The sequence below is a fragment of the Gadus macrocephalus genome, chromosome 16 (assembly GCF_031168955.1).
Source record: "Gadus macrocephalus chromosome 16, ASM3116895v1".
In the NCBI taxonomy this organism is placed as follows: Eukaryota; Metazoa; Chordata; class Actinopteri; order Gadiformes; family Gadidae; genus Gadus; species Gadus macrocephalus.
This window is the reverse complement of record NC_082397.1, coordinates 2,578,265-2,603,500: the sequence shown is the minus strand read 5'-3', so window position 1 is coordinate 2,603,500 and position 25,236 is coordinate 2,578,265. Positions and strand designations below refer to the sequence as shown.

Sequence of the window (25,236 nt, the reverse complement as noted above, 5' to 3'; positions counted from 1 at the left end):
CCTTTGCCAAATAACTCCCGCCCACATTAATAATTCTTTTTATATAGACTCGGGTTTGCCCCTTGATGGTTCCCTTATAGTTTGAAGAACATTCCTCTGGCCAATTAGAAGATATACAATTTCCTCGTTTATTGCGCCCCCTAATGGCGAAATCTTCCGAAATATTTAGTGAAGGCCAGTAAGGGTAGCACCGACATGTGTCTCAAATCTGGACTTGATCCGATGTCTAATTTTGGTATTTTTTGAATTTTTGCGTTTCGACGTAAAACGTAGCTAATAAACAAATATTCAAAACGCTACCGTTTCGTCGTCGAAGGTCGGATCAAAAAAGTGTCCAAGGATTTCTGTGCGTGTGCATCTGAATATGCCGTGTGCAAAGTTTTGTGTCAATTGGTCAAGAAATGTGGGAGGAGTTGGGAAAAGGCAGTTTAGCGTTTTTCGCGATTTTGCGGAAAAAAATTATGGACGCAAATGGGCGTGGCCTATGCCAAAAGATGCAGCAGACTCCAGTGAATATGTGGGTACAAGTTTTTGACTGTGGGACGTTCGGTGTGGGAGTTATAGCCCCAAACGCGTCTTTCCTTTGTATAGCGCCACCTAGTGGCCGGCGTGTCTGGATTTTGTCGTCTGCCTAGAACTCAGGGACCTGGATCTAGTCATGCAATTGGCGTGTCGGCACCATTTACGGTTTGGGCTGTGGGCCCACTTCAAGGGGGGAATAATAATAATAATAATAATCCTTACAAAAACAATAGGGTTCCAACCTGTTGGCTTGGACCCCTAAAAAACAATGCCTATCATACAGCAGGCCAGGCATGTTGAAAGTTAAACTGTCTGTCCCTTGTGCATCAAGATCACAGCTCACAGCTCACCTTCCATAGTTTATAGTAACGCACCTTTGCGCCGATTCCATATACTTTAGTTTTTCCCTCACACTTCCTTGAGGCTAACTGCAGATTCTTTATAGGTTAGAACATTTTCTTTGACATTGGACATTTCTATGACGCGTGTTTCATTCGTGCAGATAAACCATCATCAACAATTAAGTGTTGAGAATAATCCTATCTCCTATAACTTTAATATGTAGATGAGCTTTGGTCCAAACGCGATACAGAGACCTACAAAAGGGTTTTGAGGAACCCTCTCATGACCTGCTGGTATCTTTACACTTTTCGGCTTCCATATGGGTTTCATTTTTTAATTGCAGGTTGTACGCAAATATTAAACCAATATCATTTGGGCTATATGGGAAAATTATAATCCTTCATTGAATTTAACAATACAATGATTACTGATAAACAGGAGCTTTCATAAATATGTATACAAATAAGGTTTTTCATTCCAACACCTTCCATGGCTCACCTGACTGACTGCTCTTTTGTCCTTGGCTCTGCTCTCCTGAAGAGAAGTGGGATGTTGTGGCTGATTAAACGTGCCTAATTATCCTACTATCCGATTGGAACACCAACAGTGATCCAAAGAACACAGCATCAAAGAAAAGTGTACCTCTCCCTCTGTTGTTGGGAACCTGGTTCATCTTCGGAAGAGAACTTTTCTCGCAGGTCCAATCCTCTAGAATTTGCCATAGAAAGGATCATCAGAGTCTTACAATACAATCCACTAAAACCATACTAATTGTGTCCATCGGTTACCTTCTCTGATTGTAGCAGACCACAAAGGTTCGTCAGAGTCAGAGTCCATGAGAAACAATCTGAAAGGTGGACGCTCACTGAAGCGTGCTACAAAATATCCCTTACATGCTAAAACTGCAGTGGTGAATGGTTGATTCTACAAACACACACACACACACACACACACACACACACACACACACACACACACACACACACACACACACACAGTGTTAGTTATTTTTCAATAAACTCTTGAACTGCACAAAAAATTTTCATGACAGGATTAGGTACATAAATGGCGATAAATGGGGGCACAACACCTTGGGTTCGATTTTCTCTTCAGGCTCGCTTGTGAGGTGGTAGACCTTCTCTTCCAGCAAACAGAGGGGTGGTATGTCAATCTTGATCCATTGCTTAACACCTATTTGAATCTGTTCTTCAACAGCCTGCAGACAAAGGACCAGAATGTACAGGAACCAATGGCAGAGAGGAAGAGGAAGAGGGATGTATTAATATGGGAGACTTGAGTTATTGTCAAGATCGAAGATCCCAGAAACAGAAAGACGTGGACACTCGAGAAAGAAGACGTTAAACTGAGTTATCTAGCCTAGCCTATTGCAGTCTAGCCTAGCCCAGTCCAATTTAGCGCATAGGCCTTTAGCCTAGTTTGTCCCAGCTTAGTCTATCACAGCTTAGCTCAATTTAGCAAAGCCTAGTTTAGTGTAGTCTGTCCGTCTATCCTTGACTCGGTTTATCAACACACAGGGACTCTCGTTCCATTACTGACTCTGTGGTCAATTTCGTTTCGTCACCTTGATCTCAGAGTCGTTGTTCAAGGACAAAAACACGCGGAAGATGTGGTCTGTTCGGCATTCTCTCGTCAGCCCCTTGTAAACCAGCACAGCCCCGTGGTGCTTCACCGGCAGACTGCTGGGAATGATGGGACTAATGTGAGAGAGCGAGGACACGGACACACACACGCACACACACACACAGTTGGGAACATATAATTCTGATAACCCCATGGGACTGATGTCAGGACCGAATGTCACTCACTTGGAGCTCTGCTTTGAAATCTCCGTTGGGGTAACCTTCACATACTCAGGGCTCTGTAAATGTTCAGAAGCAAACAACAAAAAGAGCAACACAACTTATTATCTTAACTTTAAGGTCATTTATGTAAATGTAAAGGAAAGAAATGTATTTGGTTGAAATTAACCTGCTGAGCTGCTTTGCATTTTTCACGTTGTGACTTGACGGGCATCTCCTCTGTCAGGATAAATAATAACTGTCAGTATCAAAACCGACAAGATTTACCGTGAAAGAGCAACGTGTACATTAAGCCTTCCAATAACAGTTGGCCTCATGACACACTGCAGGCAGCATTCCTGGTTCAGTGAACTGGGAAGGTTTCTTTAACCCCCAGTGAAATATTTCTGTTGTCAGATCACCTCGCCATTGAGACTCAAAGCTCAATGGAAGAGTGACACTGCTCACCTTCATCCTCTTCAGCAATCTCAGCACTGGCGTCTGGCAAAAACACAAAACAAAAAGAGAGAAAAACATGACACTTTTCGGCTTCCATTAGTTCTAATTTTTTAATCGCAGGCTGTACACAAACATTAAACCAATATCATTTTGGCTACATGGGAAAATTATAATCCTTGTTTCAACTTAACAATACATTGATTACTGGTTTATTCATATGAATATTTTCGCTTGATTCAACACAACGTTTAAATCATTTAAAGGGGACATATTATGAAAACAACACTTTTCCTGGGATTTGGGATGTTTTGGTGCTCCCACACGCATACAAACTTTGAAAAAAGACTGCATGATTTTTTTGAGTGAGATATGCATTTCTGAAAGTACCCCGCCTACAGCTACCAAACGAGCGAGTCAGTTTCGGGGCCCCCTCCTATACGTAGGAAAGGAGCACAGTTGAATAGTACCTCCCACTTCCCCACTCCCCTCCAATCAGAGCATGGCTACGATTTTGTGGACCAGCGGACGAGCAGCTCCGGCGGGGGGAACTCGGCGGCAGCTCAGCTCCGGGAGTGCAATCCCTTCTCTGCCGGACTGCCGCCGAACTTCGGCGGCAGTCCGGAGGGGGAGCCATGGAGGAGAAAGGGATTGTACTCCCAGAGCTGAGTTGCCGGAATGCCGCCGAGCTAACCCCGCCAGACTTTTCCGCTCCTGGAGGACAGCCGCCGGAGCAGCCGGAAAGATTCGGCGGCAGTTCAGCTCCCGGAGTACACAGCCAGAGCTGCCGGAGCTGCTTAGTTTGGCCACCGGCAGCTATGACGGTGGCCAAACTAAGCAGCTCCGGCGGTGACGGCCAAACTTCGGCGGCAGTCCGGCAGCTGAGACTGTGGTAGGCGAGATTTTTTTTTTCCTAAAAGCTATTTCCAGCAAACAGCTTCATAAACATGTTTTCTGGAACTCAAATAATATGTTTACTTGTTTGAACTCCATAATATGACACCTTTAAACATCTTCCATGGCTCACCTGACTTACTACTCTTTCGTCCTTGGCTCTGCTCTCCTGAAGAGAAGGGGGATGTTATGATTGATTAAACTTGCCTGGTTATCCTACTATCCGATCGGAACACCAAAAACTGACAGAATGTCCAGTGTAAGAGTAATGTGGACATTAAGCCCTCCAATAACAGTTGGCTTCATGATACACTGGCAGGCAGCATTCCTGGTTCAGTAAACCAGGATATATTTTTTTACACCCTGTGAAAAACTTCTGTTTTCAGATCACCTCGTCATTGAGATTCAAAGCTCAATGGAATAGTGACACTGCTCACCTTCATCCTCTTCATCATCTTCTTCAATCTCAGCAGTGGCGTGTGGCAAAAAGACATAACAAGAAGAGAAAGCCAGAAGGAGGCATGGAGAAGCCTTGAGGTATGTAGCAAGAGTGAAGAACCAGAAGTACCACAACTCTTACCAGAATCAGAACAGTCCTCTTCACACCTGTCCACCACGGGCATGCTTGCTGTGTCTTCGGTGAGACTCGTCCCTGTGAAAGGGGGATCAATCAAACTCTGAAATGTCAGAAAAGCACCTCCTCAACCAATCATGGGGAGTTTAGTTGAAAGCTCAAATTGTGGCTTATTTAAAAATACAAACATACCTGAGCTACTGCTTTCCATTTTTGGTAGTAAATCTGCAACAGCACATAATTAGTGTTTAGTTAATAGTCTCAGGGCGTCACTGTTTGGTACTCAGCAGTGATTGGTTTTGTATTCAGCGTTAGCCTAAATGAAAGGATATCAGTAGCAACACACACACACACACACACACACACACACACACACACACACACACACACACACACACACACACACACACACACACACACACACACACACACACACACACACACACACACACACACACACACACACACACACACACACACACACACACACACCTATTCCAGGGGTTTTGAAACATATTTCTCATAAGGATGGCATCTGATTTTTGAAGGACAGTGATCCGGAACGATTGCCGATGTTTCTCACTTGGAAACAAACATCAACTTTAACACAGTTTCTGGTTTGGACAGACATTATTTTGGTTAAAACTTTACAACATTTGCTGTTTTTCCAATAACTTATTCCTTTTCGAAAGACAATTGAAACGTAATTAAACTGGGGACAGGATTGGCATAATCTCCAGCTACAATGAATATTCAACGTAAATAATAATAGATTGATGAATAGAAAACAATGGAAAACGTTAAACTTCATAACGTACTATTGCATTCACAACACAAGGTGTGTAATGGGACCGGATTGACCGGCTGCTCGGTCTGGATGCTGGCCGAGGTCGGACTCTGAGAAGTCCTGACCGATGGTCACTATCGAGGTAACGCTGCCAACATCACCTTAGAGGACTACTTTAAAGCCTCACTGGCAGCAGCGGCACATGGCACGGAAACAGACATAACCCTAACCCCAAGTATCATTACGACGACGCCACCTGCAGATCTAATGCTGGAGGCAGCGCACCTATCACACCAAACACACTTCTTTACATCACATCACATTTATTTAGCTTTTGTCAAAAGCAAACGACCGTACGTTCATTGAACTAGTAAGATACAAACCCAATAGTAAAGGAAAAAGTTATCAAGAAAATTGCTTTAGGTGCTACACTAAAGAATCAAGTGAGTATTTTTTTATTATTATTATTTGTGTATATATTGATATTTTTTGTTATATAAATATCCAACCAATCCGACACAAAGCTCAACAAAAGTCCACTCATTAGCCAGAGTTCCATAGATCAATGCTCATGCATGAAAGACGTTCACTGTGTGTGGGTGAAGTACGTTACCTTTCAATAACCGACGAGTCTCGACAGGTAGGTCCTTCATGTCTTCCAGACCTCTCAGCAGGTCCTGTGCTGTGACCTTTCCTGGTCTTCGGCGCTTCCACAGCACCAACATGTTCCGTCTCTGCATGAATTCTCTCTTTTCTTTCTTGATCTCGTCCAGATCTTCCTTCTTCAGCCCCAGGTGGAGGGCCGCCTGCTCCCACTCCTGTCCCAGCGTTTGTGCAACATCCCGGAGCTGCTTATCAGACAGATCCTGCCCTGCAGAGCAGGTTTCATTATTTCTGGCTGGAAAGAAAAAAAAAGACAATCCACACACAGGTAGGTCAAGTTCCACCTTCTGACGATGTACCACTGAACAAAAATATAGATTTAGATTGACCACTTTAGAAGTGGGTGTGAGGGGTTAAGGTGAGGGTTACCAAATTCTTAAAGGTCACCCGTCACTAGCATCAACCTCAATGAGCCACGGAACACAGCAGCACTCAGTAAAGCACTTACCTCTCGTTTGTTTCTTTGGCTTTACTAGCGTCTTGTCGTCCCCAAGTGCTAGGATATGAAAAAGGATCGTCATTCCTTAGATGAAAATCATGCACAAAATCTAGGAGACATTGATTAAACTCTTCTTAACCATAGGATGTATCATCAATAAGATGTTTGTTTGATAGACTTAGTATCTCAAAATATGCTATTTTAGGTCAACTTTCCATAAAAATAGATGGTTTCTCGTTATTGTGCTATATTAAGTGTTAGGTTTGTATGCATTTTTGGGGGTAAGATTGTGATGATATAGAGCAGGGATGGGCAACTTTCAAGATAAAGAGGGCCAACAATTTTCAGCATCACCATCAGAGGGCCACATGAACGCGTACTTCAACTAGTCGGATATGAGAGAAGCTACAAAATAATTCTAAATAAGAACAAAATATGTGTATATATGTATATATGTCTGCATGTTTATTGAACCGACATACATTAAGTACCTATTTTCCATGCTCAAATGCATTTTTAACATGGGCCCCGAGATTGTTTGCATAGGAATCATCCTCTATCGGGGAACAGCATAATTACAATGACTCGCTAAATTAAGTAAGTTGTGTTTAAAAAATAAAAACTTTTTTTAAAGGCCGCCAGTTGTCCATCCCTGATCTTGAGGGTTATGCAGGTAGACGTATTACTCCTAGAACTAAGAGACTTTAACTCACCCAGCGTCCCGTCACTAGCCGGCTTTTTGAGGTGCAGGGACGAGGACAGCTCACCAGGACGGCTCCCCGGTCCGCTACTGTGTGACGGCTTCTTCTTAACAGGTTTAGGTCGAAGTCCTGAAAGACACATCAAGAGAAATGGTAAACATATATGTAAACATACACAATACATTACACAATCATAAAGATACCAGATGCAGACAGGATATAAAAATGTTTTAATGTTCTATTAGTGTCCAGTCCAGCTCGTGGTCACACTTCTGATTGGATTTGAGCCATTGTTTTAGTTGTCCTGTAAAATAAGAATATGTGGGGCATTCTCCAAATATATATATATATATATAGAGAGAGAAATATACAATTATTTAGTTATAATATTATAAGTAGACTTTTATTTATTACTTTATTACTTTTATTCAATTATCGTTATAACAAGATCTGTATCATGACCATTGAACAGCCTGAATGAAATTCATATTGACGGTATGGAACTATATCCCTATTCACGCACACCCATCTTGAATTTAATAGACCATTCTCGTTGCTTCGAGGAAGTCTGGTGGTCTCCGTAGCTGAGATAACAAATAAATAAATAAATATCCTTAAAACGATCCAATAGGAAAGATGCTCACAGCGTCGTAGAGCCGTAGTCGGGTTAGTAGGCCTACAGGTGTGGCTGCTGGGGCACCCGCTCTGAACGTCAAACAACGCCGGGTATGGAATAACATTGTATGCCATATCTCCGTCTGCAGACGACGCCGAAGGGTACTTTTCCCGTCAGCTAGCGACGCTAAAGTGCCCTTGCCAACAGTCGTGTACGTTCTCGGAGTGAGACTGTGTTGTCAAAACACACCCTACACACTCAGGAGGAAGAATGACCTCTCACACATGATAACAATGAATGATCTCAAATAACCCTGCTTCGTTAATTGGGTCCGTGCACATCTCTCAGAGTGACGTTATAGCCTAGGCCTACCAGCCACCAGACGGTGATAAAAAAAATGAAAGTTGTCACGTTGAATACAAAAGAAACTTATTAATTACAAGTTTAAACTGTGGGAAATAGAACGATATGGGGGCGAGAGCGTGCACTGCGCAGCCCTTCTGAAGTCTAAAACAATCCCCCGATCGAAATGCATTGGTTTAATATTGAATTAATTTAATATTAAAATATAGATCATATAGGCCGGTGTATTTTTTTTTATATAAAATGATTGTTATAATATTAGACATGTAGGCCTAGCTTTCATTCAATTATCGTTATTACAAGATGATGCTAGAGCGTGCACTGCGCAGCCCTCCCCCCCTTCTGAAGTCGAAAGAAATCTCCAGATTGAAATGCATTGGTTTAATATTGAATAAATTTAATATTAAAGTATATTTTATATATATATATAAATATACAATTATTTAACATGTAGCTTTTATTCAATTATCGTTATAACAAGATCTGTAAATTGACCATTGGAAATCCACTTCCACCAATTTGTAAGTATGGTTCAGGTATACAAGAAAATATTAAACTATTCATAATACAAAAACAATGTAAAATAATAAGGTTAAAATACTATGTTTACTTGTTTGGAAAACTCTATGTCTCCTTTAAACATCTTCCATGGCTCACCTGACTGACTACTCTTTCGTCCTTGGCTCTGCTCTCCTGAAGAGAAGGGGGAAGTTATGGCTTATTAAACTTGCCTGGTTATCCTACTATCCGATTGGAACACGAAAAACCGACAGCATGTCCAGTGTAAGGGTAATGTGGACATTAAGCCGTCCAATAACAGTTGGCCTCATGATACACTGGCAGGCAGAAATCCTGGTTCAGTGAACCGGGAATGTTTCTTTAACCCCCAGTGAAATACTTCTGTTTTCAGATCACCTCGTCATTGAGACTCAAAGCTCAATGGAAGAGTGACACTGCTCACCTTCATCCTCTTCATCATCTTGTTCAATCTCAGCACTGTCATGTGGCAAAAAGACATAACAAGAAGAGAAAGCCAGAAGGAGGCAGGGAGAGACTCGAGGTATGTAGCGAGAGTGAAGAACCAGAAGAACCACGACTCTTACCAGAATCAGAACAGTCCTCCTCTCCACACCTGTCCACCACGGGCATGCTTGCTGTGTCTTCGGTGAGAGTCGTCCCTGTGAAAGGGGGATCAATCAAACTCTGAAATGTCTAAAAGCACCTCCTCAACCAATCACGGGGAGTTTAGTTGAAAGCTCAACTTATGGCTTATTTCAAAATACAAACATACCTGAGCTACTGCTTTCCATTTTTGGTAGTAAATCTGCAACAGCACATAATTAGTGTTTAACTAATAGTTTCATGGAGTCACTGTTTGTTAATCGGCAGTGATTGGTTTTGTATTGTTTTTTAGCCTATGCAAAAGGGTTTTGAGGAACCCTCTCATGACTTGCTTGTATCTTCACACTTTTCGGCTTCCATTAGTTAAAAAATAATAATTGCAGGCTGTACACAAACATTAAACCAATATCTTGTTCTCTATATGGGAAAATGATGATCCTTGTTTCAACTTAGCAATTCAATGATACTGGTCAACAAAAGTAGCTTTTATTAATATGAATATTTTGGCTCGATCCAACACAACGTTTAACATCTTCCATGGCCCACCTGAGTGACTGCTCTTTCGTCCTTGGCTCTGCTCTCCTGAAGAGAAGGGGGATGTTATGATTGATTAAACTTGCCTGGTTATCCTACTATCCGATTGGAACACGAAAAACCGACAGCATGTCCAGTGTAAGGGTAATGTGTACATTAAGCGCTCCAATAACAGTCGGCCTCATGATACACTGGCAGGCAGCATTCCCGGTTCAGTGAACCTGGATATATTTCTTTAACCCCCAGTGAAATACTTCTGTTGTCAGATCACCTCGTCATTGAGACTCAAAGCTCAATGGAAGAGTGACACTGCTCACCTTCATCATCTTTATCATCTTCATCAATCTCAGCACTGGCTTCTGGCAAAAAGACAAAACAAGAAGGGGGTGAGACGGAGGTTTGGAGAAGCCTGGAGGTATGTAGCGTGAGAGAAGAACCAGAAGAACCACGACTCTTACCTGAATAAAAATAAAAATTGGATTTGTATTCAGTGTTAGCCTCATTAAAAGGATAACAGCTTTAGGTGCTACACTATAGAATCTAGATGATGGAGAAAGCTATTTTTATTTGTGTATATTTATATATTTTTATGTAAATATTACCAGGTAAGGCTGATTTCGTGCCACTTTACAACCATGTAACCAAACTCATCCGACACAAAGCTCAACAAAAGTCCACTCATTAGCCAGAGTTTCATAGATCAATGCTCATGCATGAAAGACGTTCACTGTGTGGGGGTGAAGTACGTTACCTTTCAATAACCGACGAGTCTCGACCGGTAGGACCTTCAGCCCTTCCAGACCTCTCAGCAGGTCCTGTGCTGTGGCCTTTCCTGGTCTTCGGTCCTTCCACAGCCGCAACATGTTCCGCCTATGCATGAACTCATCTTTGTTGTCTTTCTTGATCTCGTCCAGATCTCTCTTCTTCAGCCCCAGGCGGAGGGCCGCCTGCTCCCACTTACATCCCAGCGATTTTGCAACATCCTGGAGCAGCTTACCAGACAGATCCCGACCTGCGGAGAGGGTTTTATTGTCTCCTAAAAAAGACACACAAAACCCAATCAGGCAGGTCAAGTTGCACCTACCACTCAACATTATTTTTTATATTACCTCTTTAGAAATGGGTGTGAGGGGTTAAGGTGAGGGTTACCAAACTATAAAAGCTATCCTGTCACACTAGCATCAACACCAATGAGCCAAGGAACACAGCAGCACTCAGTAAAGCACTTACCTCTTGCTTGTTTCTTTGGCTTTACTACCGTCTTGTCGTCTCCAAGTGCTAGGATATGAAAAAGGATTGTCAGTCTTTCGATGAAAACAGTGCACAAAATCATTCCAAGTGGGAGGTTGCATTCGATAATGAATCACTGGATTCCAGTCAAATCAAAAAACAAAAAGGCAATGTAAGAATGACGGCGTGCAAACACGATAGTTGAAGCAAGGTGTTCAACACATTGTTCCGAATTATTGACCTCAGAATTTAGGAGCCATTGATTAAACTCTTCTTAACCTCTGTAAATATCAAACCATTTGTCATACCACCTTGTCCCCACAACTTATCTCATCACTAAGAGTGTAGGAGCCGCATTTAAGTCTTTTATGTTTTGATTGACTCACTAATTTCTCCTTCTTTCCCACCTGTGGTGAGTGCACACCTGCGACAGGTGCTGATGGTGCACCCTTTAAATAGGCCACGGAAGTGCATGACGAGGAGAAGGCTGGCAAGCAGATACAGTTATTGACCGTCTGTTTGTGAACTGTGCAACTTGATATAGAGACTGCTTTGCATCCTTAATTTGTTATATTTTATTTACAATAAATGACGGCCTTGGACAGTCAAACTCTTACTCTTTTTTGGACACAAACTGCGCGTCAAACAATGCCATCACCAGCTTTCCCCGTGTGGCAAAAGGACAAGAAACTTGGGATCTTGGGGTTATAGGAAAACCCAACCACGTTTTTTTCGCCATTACAAAGATTGTGTATCTCAAAATATGCTATATTAGCTAAACTTTCCATAAAAATAAGTAGTTTCTCGTTATTGTGTTATATCAAGTGTAAGGTTCGTATGCATTTTTGGGGTTTAGATTTTGATAATATATAGAGCAGGGATGGGCAACTTTCAAGATAAAGAGGGCTCACATACATCATCATTCAATGATGGCCTTTTAACTCTATGAACAGATACTCTGCTTCCCATCTTGACTGAAAGGTATGGTTTTCTTGATCGAGTTTTCTTTTAATTTCTGCACTGCTCATCACCATGGCTCTGTCTTTATTCCTCGCTGATGAGGAAGGCCCAGGGCCCCGAGATCGTTTGCTCGGCCAGGAACCGCTACTGAGAACTCCAGAAGAAGTCATTTAGTAATGTTACAATAGAATGGATCGACCACAACAGTAGGCCCTACTGCTAAACACTTGACACTGATGCGTTAGACACCAATACATTTACAACCAATGCGCATAACATATCATACAGTAATAGTGTACATCAAAATGTTAAAAAGTACAAATGTAGTTAAAAAAAAAACTTGGCTTACCTTCCATAGTTTACAGTAAACATTGGAGGCGTACCAGACTAAGTTCAGATGCATTTGAACCTCAAACTTGTTTTGCAGGTTTGGTATCAATCAGTTACAATGGCCTGCAACGAGTTCACATGAAGACCGCCATATTTCCGTCGTCACACATTAACAGTTTTAACGTAGACAACTCCCGAATACAGTGGTATAGCGCAGAATAGATAGATAGATAGATAGATAGATAATTTAATTATTTATTCGTCTTTCTTTTATGCACTAATTTTACAGTAATTTGTGTGCGCACACCTGATGCAGACCAACCTGTTCATAATAAGAGCACCATTATCGTCACAATAATGCAATTCTGCCTCTCCGGGTAGGACTATCCCGCAGTTATTGATCTAATTTCCATCCTGACAACCCCTAGCAGTATTTCGTATCGTAGCCTATTGCTTTTGTCCAAAGACGACACATTGAAAAGCTAGGTCTACCAGAAAGGGGCGCCAACTGAGTCTTATTATTAAAGCCCACACAAGCAGCAACATGTTAAGATAAAAAAAATGCGCATAGTGTTAAGGAACCGTTGGAAAGTGAGTAAATTCATCATGCGATCACCGACAGTGAAGGGTTGAACGTAGAATACAGGAGTGAACCGAATCTACAGTGAAAGGATACTGAATCTGAAATCAGTCAAGATTTAGTAATGTTTCTTTGCAATAGCACAGTATATACCGACCACTACAGTATACATTACCTCTGGAATTTCAATAGTGTACACCAAAATGATAAAATAAAGTTCAAGGGTATATTTTATGACAGCTTACCTTCCATCGCATGCGGTCAGCACGGGCTATGTGGCATCCTTAAGATACACTATCGACAAACATGAATATGCTTTCGATTTCACAGAATACTTCCTTTATTTTGCAGGTTTTTTTTGGTTTCGATTGTTGTCTTTACCGCGACGCGTTTCGTGCACACCTGACGCAACAGATTGGTTTCCAACGGGGAAACACATTTCAAATATCTCAAAAGAGGTTTTGTTAAAGGCCATAATTTCGTATTCATAAATTTACCACGAGACACGATTTAATTCGCGATGACATTTAAAAGCACTAAAGTACCCAAGGTCGTTTACTACTTTAACCGGACCGACAAACCAAAAACCCAGTCGAAACTAGATGGATAGAGTGTGTAGTTCAACGCAGTGTTCGTGACGCAGGTTTTACTTTTTCGCCACCTAAAGAGTTTGTTATGTACGATCATTCAAAAACGCCATGTTATTTCCCATAGACGTTTGACAGAGGGAACCTGGATCCTCGGAGGCGGGACTTCTTTTTCAGAGGTCTATGGTTATTCAACTGCTCGTTAGACCGTTGGGCTGCAGCAAGATGTGCGTTATTTAGAAAATAACGCACATCTCAGTAGTTGATTGCCATCTGGTTTTGTATGTCGTAGCAAAGACAAATCAAACCCCCTAAACGTATCATCCGCCTTGTCCTTCACCTTCCAGCTGCAGTGGTTCACCTCCCACCAGCCTACCAGTCTCATCATACAGTCTAGTACCATAGGCCTACACAAAGAGTATCTGGAGACTATATGTCCTGATATTCTCCCTAAGCCTTTGTTTCCAGCTTGATAACAATGCTTCGTTTGAGCCTTCTGATGATGACCTACGCTACAGCCAGGACAAACGCGCACCTGTCGACCAGGGAACAATAATTAACAAAAATTGACTTGACTGGTCAATGCTCCCTAGGGGAGAAAACTGCCACCAGGTGGAGCTAAAGATCTTCCCGACAGAGGATCGAGGTCCCGCAGAAAGATGAGGCGCATTTCATCCGTGGTCAAGAACCTTTTCATAGCGACAGGTCTCATATCCTGAGTTTAAGTTTGAGATTATTTTTACAAACGAAAGTTTGAGATTGTGATTATTTATATAGAAATAATCACAATCTCAAACTTTCGTTTTTATTTCTATAGAAATAATCTCTCAAACTTTTGCGATTGTGATTGTTACAAACGAAATGCAACGCAGATGATTGATTGTTCTAACATTTTAATGTTCCTGTAGTTAGGGCAGGCATAATGCATGTATTCCTGTCACCACCTAAATGTGGAGTTTAAAATAACAATTTAAAAATAGAAATGATGATACACATAGGCCTACTCATAATGCCTGATCAATGTTCTTTGCAATTAGGAAATATCTTGCCTAATTTCATAAATTATAGGCCTAATACATTTTGCAATACAATTAAAATAATCGGATGATATATAAATATGCCCAATTTTGTAAACCTTACACATCAAATAATAACACGTGTCAAATGTACATATTATTTCAAATAAAGCCGTTCCCTTCGCCGTCAACATCCCATCAACATTTGAAGACAATTAAGGGCCTTAATTACAGAGAGTCGTTCCACTGTCACACACTAAAGACTACTGACCTACAGAATACCACAACTAGGCCTATCTATTAGAACAGGAATCATAATTATATGAATAGTAATTTTACTTACAGCCTTTGTTGCTGCTTACTTGCTTATGTCACAAAAGAACAAATGAGCTAAGCATCGAACGACCCTCATTATTTACATAAATAATGAGGGTCGTTCGATGCTTAGTTATTTTATGGCGTCATATAAATGAATACCGTCAATAGCAGGAGGACTTTCGAAGCGCATATATACTATGTTTATTCAAATGCTTTGACATCATACAACACTTATTTTTTCAGGTGGCATGAATAACGTTACACATGAATACTGAATTGTCAATGTTGACCCAACAGCTTTAGTGCTGTCAAGCGATTAAAATATTTAATCGCGATTAATCACAAATCTTTTTTCTATGCTAAATATCCCTTGATTTCTTCGTCCCATTAATTGTTCTCATTTTAATGCTCTTATCAACATGGAGAAGTGCATCGGCCTGCCTTGTGAAAATGTTTTTTTATTGATAACAACATTGGCATATACTGATCATAACAGGACGAAACAAAATAAAAGCTTATAGTGCAATTAAACGATGAACATACAAACATACTGCCTTGAACATAGCAGTCAGGCTACTGCTTCTTTGTTTTTGAGCCAAAGAAAAATAAAACACACTGTTACGCATTTGCTTAGCGACCTGGTTGTGTCAGGGTACCATTTATCCAGTCTGAGGAAACAAAAACAGAAAGGAAATGAGTGCACATCAGTATACTTCAGAAAGCAGTAACAACCACAAATATATTGAATTGAATATCAAAGCAAACTAACACCAGAAGAATCATTCCACATCCCACAACCCTCCATCTTGTTTCACATCGTATCACAGAAGTGAGATTCTCTCTCTATGCAGCCTCATGGGGCATGGCGTCCCCTCTGTTGGGAGTATGGCTCTGGACGTTTAGTGTAGAGCTCCCTTTACACCGGGCGCATAACGAATAAATGAAATGAAAAGCAAGAACAACTGGGGGAAAAAAAATGTGTCAATCGTTTCCTATGTGAATATGTGGCCTTTTCTAATAAGAATCACACCGGTGAAAAAAGCGGATGGATTTAACCTCATATGTAAGGACACGCTTTGTGGTTTGACTCCAAATCGAAATATATATGTATTTAGACAATTAAAATATATTGGAGCTTCACTTTTTAATCCAACTTGCAAGTATAAATAGTGTGGCGAACGGCAGTTGGCTGATGGGGGATAATGATTAGTGGAAGTGTCTCTGTTGGCTTTTGGAGACGTTCGTTTTCTAGGTTTTTGGGGTTGCTTCCCTGTTCAATAACTAAAAGTAGGCCAATCACACGTTGGTATCCAATACAAAACGGTTGCGATTCCACAGCACACCGTCATGTTATCAAAAGCATCTATATTCATGTATGAAAATATATATTCAAGCACAGAAAATAAATGTGAATGTAGTTTAATACTATGGATGCATAAAGACTGTGTGTGGAAAAAATTGTAATATTAGTACCGCCATTTTATACCACTCGTGACCAGGGAGATTAGTGGCAAGGTGAACTACCACGAAGGTACTTGATTGTATTTGATTAAAACTGGATGATACACAGGCTAAATCAGTCAAAAATCCACAATAGATTCTAAATGTATGTGTGGTCTTCGCAAAAAATATTTCATAATTGTTTTATTAGGCGGAAAACTCAAAATGAACAACATGACTCGATCTGCAGACTGGGGGTGAAGTGCGTTACCTCTCAATAACTGACGGGTCTCGACAGGTAGGTCCTTCAGGCCCTCCAGACCTCTCAGCAGGTCCTGTGCTGTGGCCTCTCCTGGTGTTTGGCGCTGCCACAGCAACAACATCTTCAGTTTTTGCATGGTCACATCCGCTTCCCCTGCCTTGATGTCGTCCAGATCTGTGGTGCTCAGGCCCAAGTAGATGCCCACCCGCCCCCACTCCTGTCCCAGCGTTTCGGCCACCTGCAGGAGCTGCCTACTGGACAGAGCCTGACCTCGGTTTGTTTCTGGAAAATAGACACCATGGTTATTCAGTCATTTGATAAATACACTGGGAACATTTCCAACTTAGTTTCTACTCAAAGTGCATGCAAACTTAAAACTCAAAGAATTGAGTGCGATATTAACATTAAAGATATCGTATGTCATTTCTGCCGCTAGGGGTTTTGTAATCAAAACAATGTAACGTGTGGTAGCCCAGCGCTGTGTGGTAGCCCAGCGCTGTGTGATAGCCCAGTGGTCAAACAATCATTCTAAAGATAACTTTGAGCGTGTTGAACGTTGTTGTAACTTCATAACATTACCATACACATTACAGCGACTACAGTGATGTGACGTAATCACCGGTATGAGTCCCGTGTGTCTTGTGATGTTTAGGCCTACCTGCCCAGGAGAGGGTAGGACAGCAGCAAATCCTCTCTATTGAGCCATCGCTTGGTCAATACTTCTATATAATTACAAAGTGACCTTTAGCATGGATAAAACTACAGATTTTTCTGGGTTTGAACATTTTTGGAAACAATTTGGATAATGTAAGGATACAACATCGATATATACATCATAGGTCTAGTTGTTTTTTGTTATTTAGATGCATTAATGTTACATATTAGGCCATTAACATCATTAACAACTAGCTCTGGCAAATAGTTGCTAGCTAATTGTTAATGTTAACTTCTATTAATTATTTAATTGCATCACCTTCCAAGGCTCACCTGGCAACAAAGGAATGTTATTCGGCATCACTTCCAAACAGGCCTCCTTTTTTTGGCATGAGCTCTGCACTGCAAGAAGAAAAGGCGGATGTCATCGATGATGTATACCTGTCGTCCGAATGACTGAACAATAATGATCCAAAGAACACTGCACCACTAAGAAACGTGTGAAGTGATACCTTCCGTTATTTTCCTTGGCTTTGGTTCCTCCTTGTCCGCCCAGTCCCCTAGGATTTGCCACGAAGAACATCATCACATAGTCTTACGATGCAAACCATAAAAAACACAAAACTAAATTGTGTATTTCTGTAACCTTTTGTGATTCTAGCAGTCCATAATTCCTGGTTAATGTCTGGGTCCATGAGAAACAATTCGAAAGGGGGAGGCTGATCGAAGATGGCTACAAAGAAGCCCTTCAGCATTGTTCCTTCAGTGATGAATTCTATTTGCTGTGTGTGTGCAAACACACACACACACACACACACACACACATACACACACACACACACACACACACACACACACACACACACACACACACACACACACACACACACACACACACACACACACACACACACACATACACACACACACTCTTTATGGACTGCACAGCAGTGCAGGATTATGTACATGCAAATTAGATTGAATGGGTTCACAACACATACCGAAGGCATAATTTTCCCTTCTGGCTTGCTTTTGAGTTGGTAGTTCTTCTCTTCCAGCCTACAGGCGGCCGATAGGTGCATATTGATCAATTTCTTACCAGAAGAGAGCACCTGTTCTTCAATAGCCTGAACACACAGGAACAGGATGTGTAGGAACATATGATCAGCGATGGAGAATGGGAGGAAGAGTGAGAAGGAAAAAGTAATATGTGAGATGAGATTCATTTTCAAGATAACAAATGATGGAAACAGAAAGACAGATGGAACCTCTAACCCTCAACTGAGTTATCTAGCCAAGTCTACTCCACTCTAACCGCGCCTAGTCTGGCCTAGACCAATCCAGTCAAGCCAAATGTAGTCTAGTCCAGCCTGGCCAGTTCTTGACTAGCCCAGTCCAGCCTAGCCAGTTCTTGACTAGCCCAGTCCAGCCTAGTCAGTTCTTGAATAGCCCAGTCCAGCCTATCTTAGTCTATAACCAGGACTCTCGTTCCATTACTGACTCATTGGTCCATTTGCCTTGTCACCTTGATCTCAGATTTGTTGTTCGGGGCCAAAAACACATGGAAGCAGAATTGTTCTAGATGGTCCTGCTGCTTGTAAACCAGCACCGCCCCGTGGTGCTTCGCATGCTGACGGCTCGGAATGATGGGACCCACAGGAGAAAGCGAGGACACGCGCCATTTAACATGGCTCGCCGTGAAGTCCATCGTAGGCTCAATGTTGGCATGGCGATCCTTTACGTGCAGAACACTGAAGCTGAGCTCATGCTCAGGTTCTGTGGAAACGTTAGCATAACATAACATTATTCTAGCCTGTTGGGAAACGATCATAGCCAGTATGTACATGAAATACCATAATTCAGAGTGTAATTCATGCGAAAGTAAAACGCATGATTGTGTGATTTTTTTTACGGAAAGTTTGACAAAGCAATATCTGGAACATGTAACAGAAACAGAGATCCAACTATCAAAATTCCCTCCCTCTCTCTCGCCAATAACTCTAATTTGGAGAATCCCGTTCAAGGCATTACGTCGCTGGACGAGAACTCCTGGGAACGAGGTTACAAAAGCTGCCATGCACACACACACATGCAGTATTCGGCTCATTAATCCCCCCCCCCCCCTCACTCTAATTATATTCTCACCAGTAAGGCACAGAGAGTGGGGGAAATGGATAAACTTGAGCACAGATGGATCCTTGTTGACCACATCCACATCATAAATTGATCCAGCAGGTCTCCAGGAGTCATGGAGGAACTCAGAGGATTCAGACCAGGACAGGACCGAGTAGCGGACCAGAGCCTGCTCCGACACTTCAAACACCAGACCTGTAGCCGAACACTCATAGGTCCCCTCGCCTTCCAGCTGTACCCTAACACACACACACACACACACACACACACACACACACACACACACACACACACACACACACACACACACACACACACACACACACACACACACACACACACACACACACACACATCCATATAACAACAGAATCTGTTTGTGGTTGGGACCATATTATTCAGATAACCCCATGGGACCGAATGTCACTCACTTGAAGCGCCACTTTGAAATCTCCGTTGGGGTAACCTTCACATACTCAGGGCTCTGTAAAAAAATCAGAAGCAAACAACAATAAAGAGCAACACAACTTATTATCTTTAAAGTAATTTATGTAAATATAATGGAAAGAAATGTATTTGGTTGAAATTCACCTGCTGAGCTGCTTCGCATTTTTCATGTTGTGACTTGACGTGCATCTCCTCTGTCAGGATAAATAATTACTGTCAGTAACAAAACCGAGAGCATGTCCAGTGTAAGAGTAATGTGTACATTAAGCCCTCCAATAACATTTGGCCTCGTGATACACTGTCAGGCAGCACTCACCGGGACAGCTCCCCCGTCTGCTACTGCATGACGGCTTCTTCTTAACAGGTTTAGAACGATTCTGTACAAGTCCTGAAAGACAAATCAAGAGAATTTGCAAATGTAATTAATAATTTTTTCTACTTTCTAACTGTTTCAGTGTTTGATCAAAGAGCCACAACGGCCAAGCGAGTTCTCTACGTGTCCTAAATTTCGACGGTTTTCATGTCAGCCTACATTAGGTACAATTTAAATATATACCACAACATCAACATCATGCATCATGTCCGTATATATTGAAATAATTGTACGTGTTATTTAGCAAAGTGATTTGCTCCTGAAGAATTTGGGCCCTTTCTTGCACAATTGACTTTCTACACCGACACATATATCATTGCTAGAACTTTGCACCCGGCGTAAAGCTCATTTTTCCCCCGCGCAAACTCGCGCCCCTACACTTGCGCCTGGAGTGACGCGTCTGCCGTGTTTTTTGTAGTCTGCAATGAAAAAGCAGGACCGTGTTATTTATTTATGGGACTCGGTTATATTTGTATTTGATTTTAAGATAAATTACGACGTTTCATTAACAGTTAAGTCTGTCTGTATATTGCAGGTTCAAACCTTAATACCATTCCATAATACCAGGTTAATATATGTTTCCTCTAGGAGTATATGAGTTTGGAAATTCTAGACAAACGTTTAATTAATGCTTTACACTTTAACCCGTAAGATTTTAGTCAACTAAAATCGAAATAATATTTAGTCTACAAATACTAGACTAAAACTAAAACAATTCAGATGACTAAAATACGACAAAAACTAAATTGCATTTAAGTCAAAAGACTATGACTAAAACCAAATGAAAACTAGCTGTCACAATTAACATTAGCATGGTATTAGTATAGCATAGGATACCTTTATCAATGCATGTCCCCTCTAGATTCTTGTGTTTTCCATGGGAAAGGCTGACGTCTGAGTTGTTGATGAGGCCACTCGTTTGACCCCTCATGGGAACTGCCGAGTTGTGTTCCTGAGAACGTAACGCCACGTCAGATGATGCGTCATAAAACACAAAACACGGAGGTCAAAGTCTGACTGTTATGTTGTGTAAGCATAAGAAGTAGGCGTACTTGAGGAAGTTGTGGAGCAGACACAGTTTCAGTGGAGGTCAAGGTTCTACAATTACAATTACAATTAGGCATTTAGCAGACGCGTTTATCCAAAGCAACTTACATCGGTTAATACACACATTGACACACCGAGCAGGGTTGTCTTGCTCAGGTGTCCCTGAGCTAAACCGACCCCTCTAGTGGAATCATGACCTCCACTGAATCACACTGTGTGCATATATTTCTCATTCTCTGTAAAGAACATAACAGGATAAAAATAAGATAATAAAAAATGTTTTTGGTATTAAGTTATTCTTATTCAATTAGATCTCTGCATTGGACCCATGACTAGCTAGCCATCCTAGCCTACACGGATCAGCCTGGACCTCTAAATAAATGACAATGGAATGGACTGTGGGGACTGTCTGTGTCGTAGATGACCTAAGCAGGCAAATCAGGTACTGTGTCATATATTATGTATTATTATTTTATTAGATTCAGCCGCTGCTGGAAACACATTCATGTCGTCTCTCGAAACAACGAGTGGAATCGTTAACATCTGGATAAACCCATCCATGCCCTCCCCAGTCTACTGCAGAATTAGACTCAATAACAACTATTACACCAGAACAACTACAGGATGCACTAGCTGCGTAGGAAAATACGTTTGCTCAGTTCTTTTTTATCCTGTGTATCCAAGGAATGGTGTAACAATCTCTGTTAAGCTGATTGGCTGAAGGAGTTTGCCGAAACATTATTAAAAACTTTCAAATGGGGAGTTTGTTCACCTTGTGCCTTAAACTGCAGGATATGTAGCGGACAGACTCGTTCCAGTCTCTGCTGCAGCCGGTGGAGGTCAGAGCGGCTCAGTAGGTCCTTGCGCTCTATTTTTTGTGTAGACCCAGGGATAATAGTATAAAAACGTACATAGTGCTGCAGCCTTATTGCAGACTATTCCTATGTAAAGCACTCTGAAGGGCACGTAGAAGTGTGCTATCTAAATTAAATTGTCTATGAATTTGAAAACATGATCTCAAAAATTAAAACTATATTCAAAATTAGAAACATTCACAAAACATCAAGAACAGCCATGGGTTTACAGAGTAGTACCAGTATTGCGAAAGTTCTTACAAAATTCAGCGCCACAGCTGAACGTTTGAGGTCGATAAATTTATGTATTTCAAATAGCCTACCTTTTTGGTGAGGTTCTCCGAATGTTTACAAAGCAGCTCCCTAAATTACAAAAGCAGACATTTTAAATGGAAAAATCGAGGAAAAAATTAAAAAATATAGGCCTACAGCTTGTCAGAAGACCAATGTTAATGCATGCAATGAAATCTCACGTTTCAAAAAGTTTCCAAAGTGTTAAAATCACTGATTAGTAGCCTACTGTATCCTACTGTCTCCAACAGTAAAAATGCAGGTAAAGAACTGCGTGGTCAGTGGAGCTCCAGTGTGGGTTTAACGTACATAGACGGTATATTATACAGGTTAAACTGACTTAACATAGGCTGTATATAATAGCAGTAATTATGTATTCATAGTATTAGGTCATATTATGTTATTGTGATATACTATTTAACTGGTGTGTGTTTAATGTATTTTGATATTCCTGAAAGACAAATCCAGAGACTTCCTCAGTTTACTTCTGCTAAACTGAATTGTATCAGCGTTTGCTCAAAGTAGCCCAAATAATCAAGCTGAATTTCCGAAGTGTGTCATGGTCTTCATATTGTTAGGTGTTTGATCTCTCCTTGTCCACTAGATCTGTCTTTCCCAAAGAATGGGTCGCGACTCACATCAATTCGGTCACCAATTTCTTTACACATTAGCATTTTACATTTCAACAATAAGCATGTTTTTGATAGTACTGAATGTTTGTATTGGTCTGATAATTTTACTTATAAGTTATAACATTGAATCTAGTTGAAAGGCTGAGGTACATTGTGTTTGTTTTACTGATGAGAGGAAATAAAAATAATGATAGCCAAAACAAGTTGATGTTAACTCCGCCTAAAAGCATTTATTTGGTCTCATTTATAAAGTATTTAATACGTGTATTATGTTTTTCAAAAACAAGTGCATAAAACAAAGTTGTGATTTATCTCTTTGAAATGGCTGGTTTAAGTTCATATATGATGGGTTGCGGAATTGGCAGTAAAAACATTCAGGAATGATCATTTATGCACAAATTTGTTGGATCGTGATGGTTGTAATTTAAAAAAAATGGAGACCCCAGAAAAAAAGTTTGGGAAACACTGCACTAGATGTGCTCAGACTTTTCCCCTCACTTCACATCTCCAGCCTGCAGTCACCACATTCCCCTCAGCTGTGCGTTTATCTTCCCACCTGCAACTCATTCCCTGATTAGTCTCTTTGTAGCTGCCAGCAGAAACAGTTGAAATATGTTTACAAGCATACCTGTTCATGTAATGTATAGCGGAACTATTGTTCTGAGGTGCAGACATTTATTGCTGTAGCACCAGCATCGGAGCATGCAGCGCATGCCGAGCCAACTGCCGCTCGTTGAGATAGGTGGTAACTCATTACATTTGTTAGTTCACAGAGAGACACACAGGAGAGAAGTTGCCTCCGTGTTACCTGTTTCTCTCCCTGGAGTTTACGCGGCCAATGAGGTTTGCATAGTTCATTTAATGTGTAATTATCATGTGTTATTCTCTGTGATAATATTCTTATTTATGTAACTCATCTAGGATTTCTATGCTTTTATTTAGTTCTCACGGCATGTTTGATGGCATCGAGGAAGATAAGACTCCGCTAATAAATGCCCGTAAGCAAGAACGACTTGCGTCCGTGACTGTTCACTGGAGGGAGCTACAGTCTTCCCCTTAATACAATACGAAAATGACAGCTTTCTGTAAAGAATGTTCTTGTATATGCACTCAGTACTTGGTTGGGGCTCCTTTTGTATGAATTAATGCATCAATGCGGAGTGGCATAGAGTGTGTTATGAGATGTGTCATGTGTTATGGAAGCCCAGGGTGCTTCGATAGTGGCCTTCAGCTTGTCTGCATGGTTGGGTCTCGTGTCTCTCATCATAATCTTGACAATACCCCATACATTTTCTATTTTATTCTAGTTTGCTGGCCATCAAGCACAAGTAATCCTATGGTCATTAAGCCATGTATGGGCACTTTTGGCCACGTGGGCAGGTGCCAAGTCCTGCTGGAAAAGGAAATCGGCACCTCCATAAACCTTGTCAGCAGAAGGAAGCATGAAGTCCCAAAAGTCTCCAAATCATCACTGACTGTTGAAACTTCGCAAATCCAGTTCTCTTAGCCTTGGTAAGACGCTGCTGACGTTGTCTCTGGTTCACTTGACAAGAGGGATGCTACTGTTGTAGTAGCCCATGTCATGGATACGTCTGTACGTGGTGGCTCTTGAGGCACTGACTTCTGCCTCAGTCCACTTCTTTTGAAGCTCCTACCTTTGCCTGACCTTCCCCTCAGGCTAGGGGTTATCCTTGTTGCTTGTGCACCTTCTTCAACCACACTTTCAACTACCACTCAACTTTCTATGAATATGCTTGGATACAGCTCTGTGAACAGCCAGCTTATTTAGCGATGAGATTTCGAGGCTAAAGGCCCATTCACACCCTACGGTAAATACGGATACGGATTACGGACCGCTTCGTCCGGTCCCGGAGGTGTTTCGTTCGTCAATGGGTCCGTTGCCTCTGAGCTTACGAATCCGGAATGCTCCGGGAGAAACGGAGCAATACCACCGGAAATGGAGGCGGCAGTATAGAGTCAGAAGTCAGACCATACGTGAAAATCGATAGAGTAGTATAATATCTATAATATATGTATTTAACGTTTTATACTATATTATACTATATACCTGACCTTTTTATTTTATTTGCTTTGGCAATGAGTTGTAACTGTTAATTGAACAACATTTTGAGGAGATAATCTGCGGGTTGGTGAGGGGTGTCACATGCCACCGCACACTTTTTGCACTTTTTTTTTTTGCCGATTTCGGATGACACAAAGCAAAATCATCTCTACAGATGTCGTGTTTGCGATTGTCGATGCCGTTAATT

At 41.3% G+C, this 25,236-nt stretch overlaps 2 protein-coding genes across 2 annotated transcripts in view; both read right to left on the bottom strand.

Annotated features, from left to right (window-relative positions):
- LOC132475107 (uncharacterized) overlaps positions 1-13,133 on the bottom strand; it is a 40,494-nt gene extending 27,361 nt beyond the window's left edge. The window contains exons 1-13 of the mRNA XM_060076082.1: positions 11,043-13,133; positions 10,564-10,848; positions 10,130-10,171; positions 9,825-9,860; positions 9,448-9,480; positions 9,260-9,334; positions 8,814-8,849; positions 7,190-7,306; positions 6,486-6,533; positions 5,988-6,272; positions 4,780-4,812; positions 4,594-4,665; positions 4,147-4,182 (exon numbers count right to left, since the gene is read on the bottom strand). Coding sequence (XP_059932065.1) covers positions 4,147-4,182; positions 4,594-4,665; positions 4,780-4,812; positions 5,988-6,272; positions 6,486-6,533; positions 7,190-7,306; positions 8,814-8,849; positions 9,260-9,334; positions 9,448-9,480; positions 9,825-9,860; positions 10,130-10,171; positions 10,564-10,848; positions 11,043-11,145 — 1,201 coding nt within the window. The 5' untranslated portion in view covers positions 11,146-13,133. The remainder of the gene's footprint in view (positions 1-4,146; positions 4,183-4,593; positions 4,666-4,779; positions 4,813-5,987; positions 6,273-6,485; positions 6,534-7,189; positions 7,307-8,813; positions 8,850-9,259; positions 9,335-9,447; positions 9,481-9,824; positions 9,861-10,129; positions 10,172-10,563; positions 10,849-11,042) is intronic.
- A 2,138-nt stretch (positions 13,134-15,271) lies between these two features.
- The window catches only part of LOC132475110 (uncharacterized), a 73,732-nt gene continuing 63,767 nt past the window's right edge, over positions 15,272-25,236 (bottom strand). The window contains exons 16-26 of the mRNA XM_060076084.1: positions 20,086-20,157; positions 19,914-19,963; positions 19,754-19,806; positions 19,335-19,561; positions 18,715-18,965; positions 18,191-18,316; positions 17,836-17,971; positions 17,702-17,749; positions 17,523-17,591; positions 16,545-16,817; positions 15,272-15,501 (exon numbers count right to left, since the gene is read on the bottom strand). Coding sequence (XP_059932067.1) covers positions 15,464-15,501; positions 16,545-16,817; positions 17,523-17,591; positions 17,702-17,749; positions 17,836-17,971; positions 18,191-18,316; positions 18,715-18,965; positions 19,335-19,561; positions 19,754-19,806; positions 19,914-19,963; positions 20,086-20,157 — 1,343 coding nt within the window. The 3' untranslated portion in view covers positions 15,272-15,463. The remainder of the gene's footprint in view (positions 15,502-16,544; positions 16,818-17,522; positions 17,592-17,701; positions 17,750-17,835; positions 17,972-18,190; positions 18,317-18,714; positions 18,966-19,334; positions 19,562-19,753; positions 19,807-19,913; positions 19,964-20,085; positions 20,158-25,236) is intronic.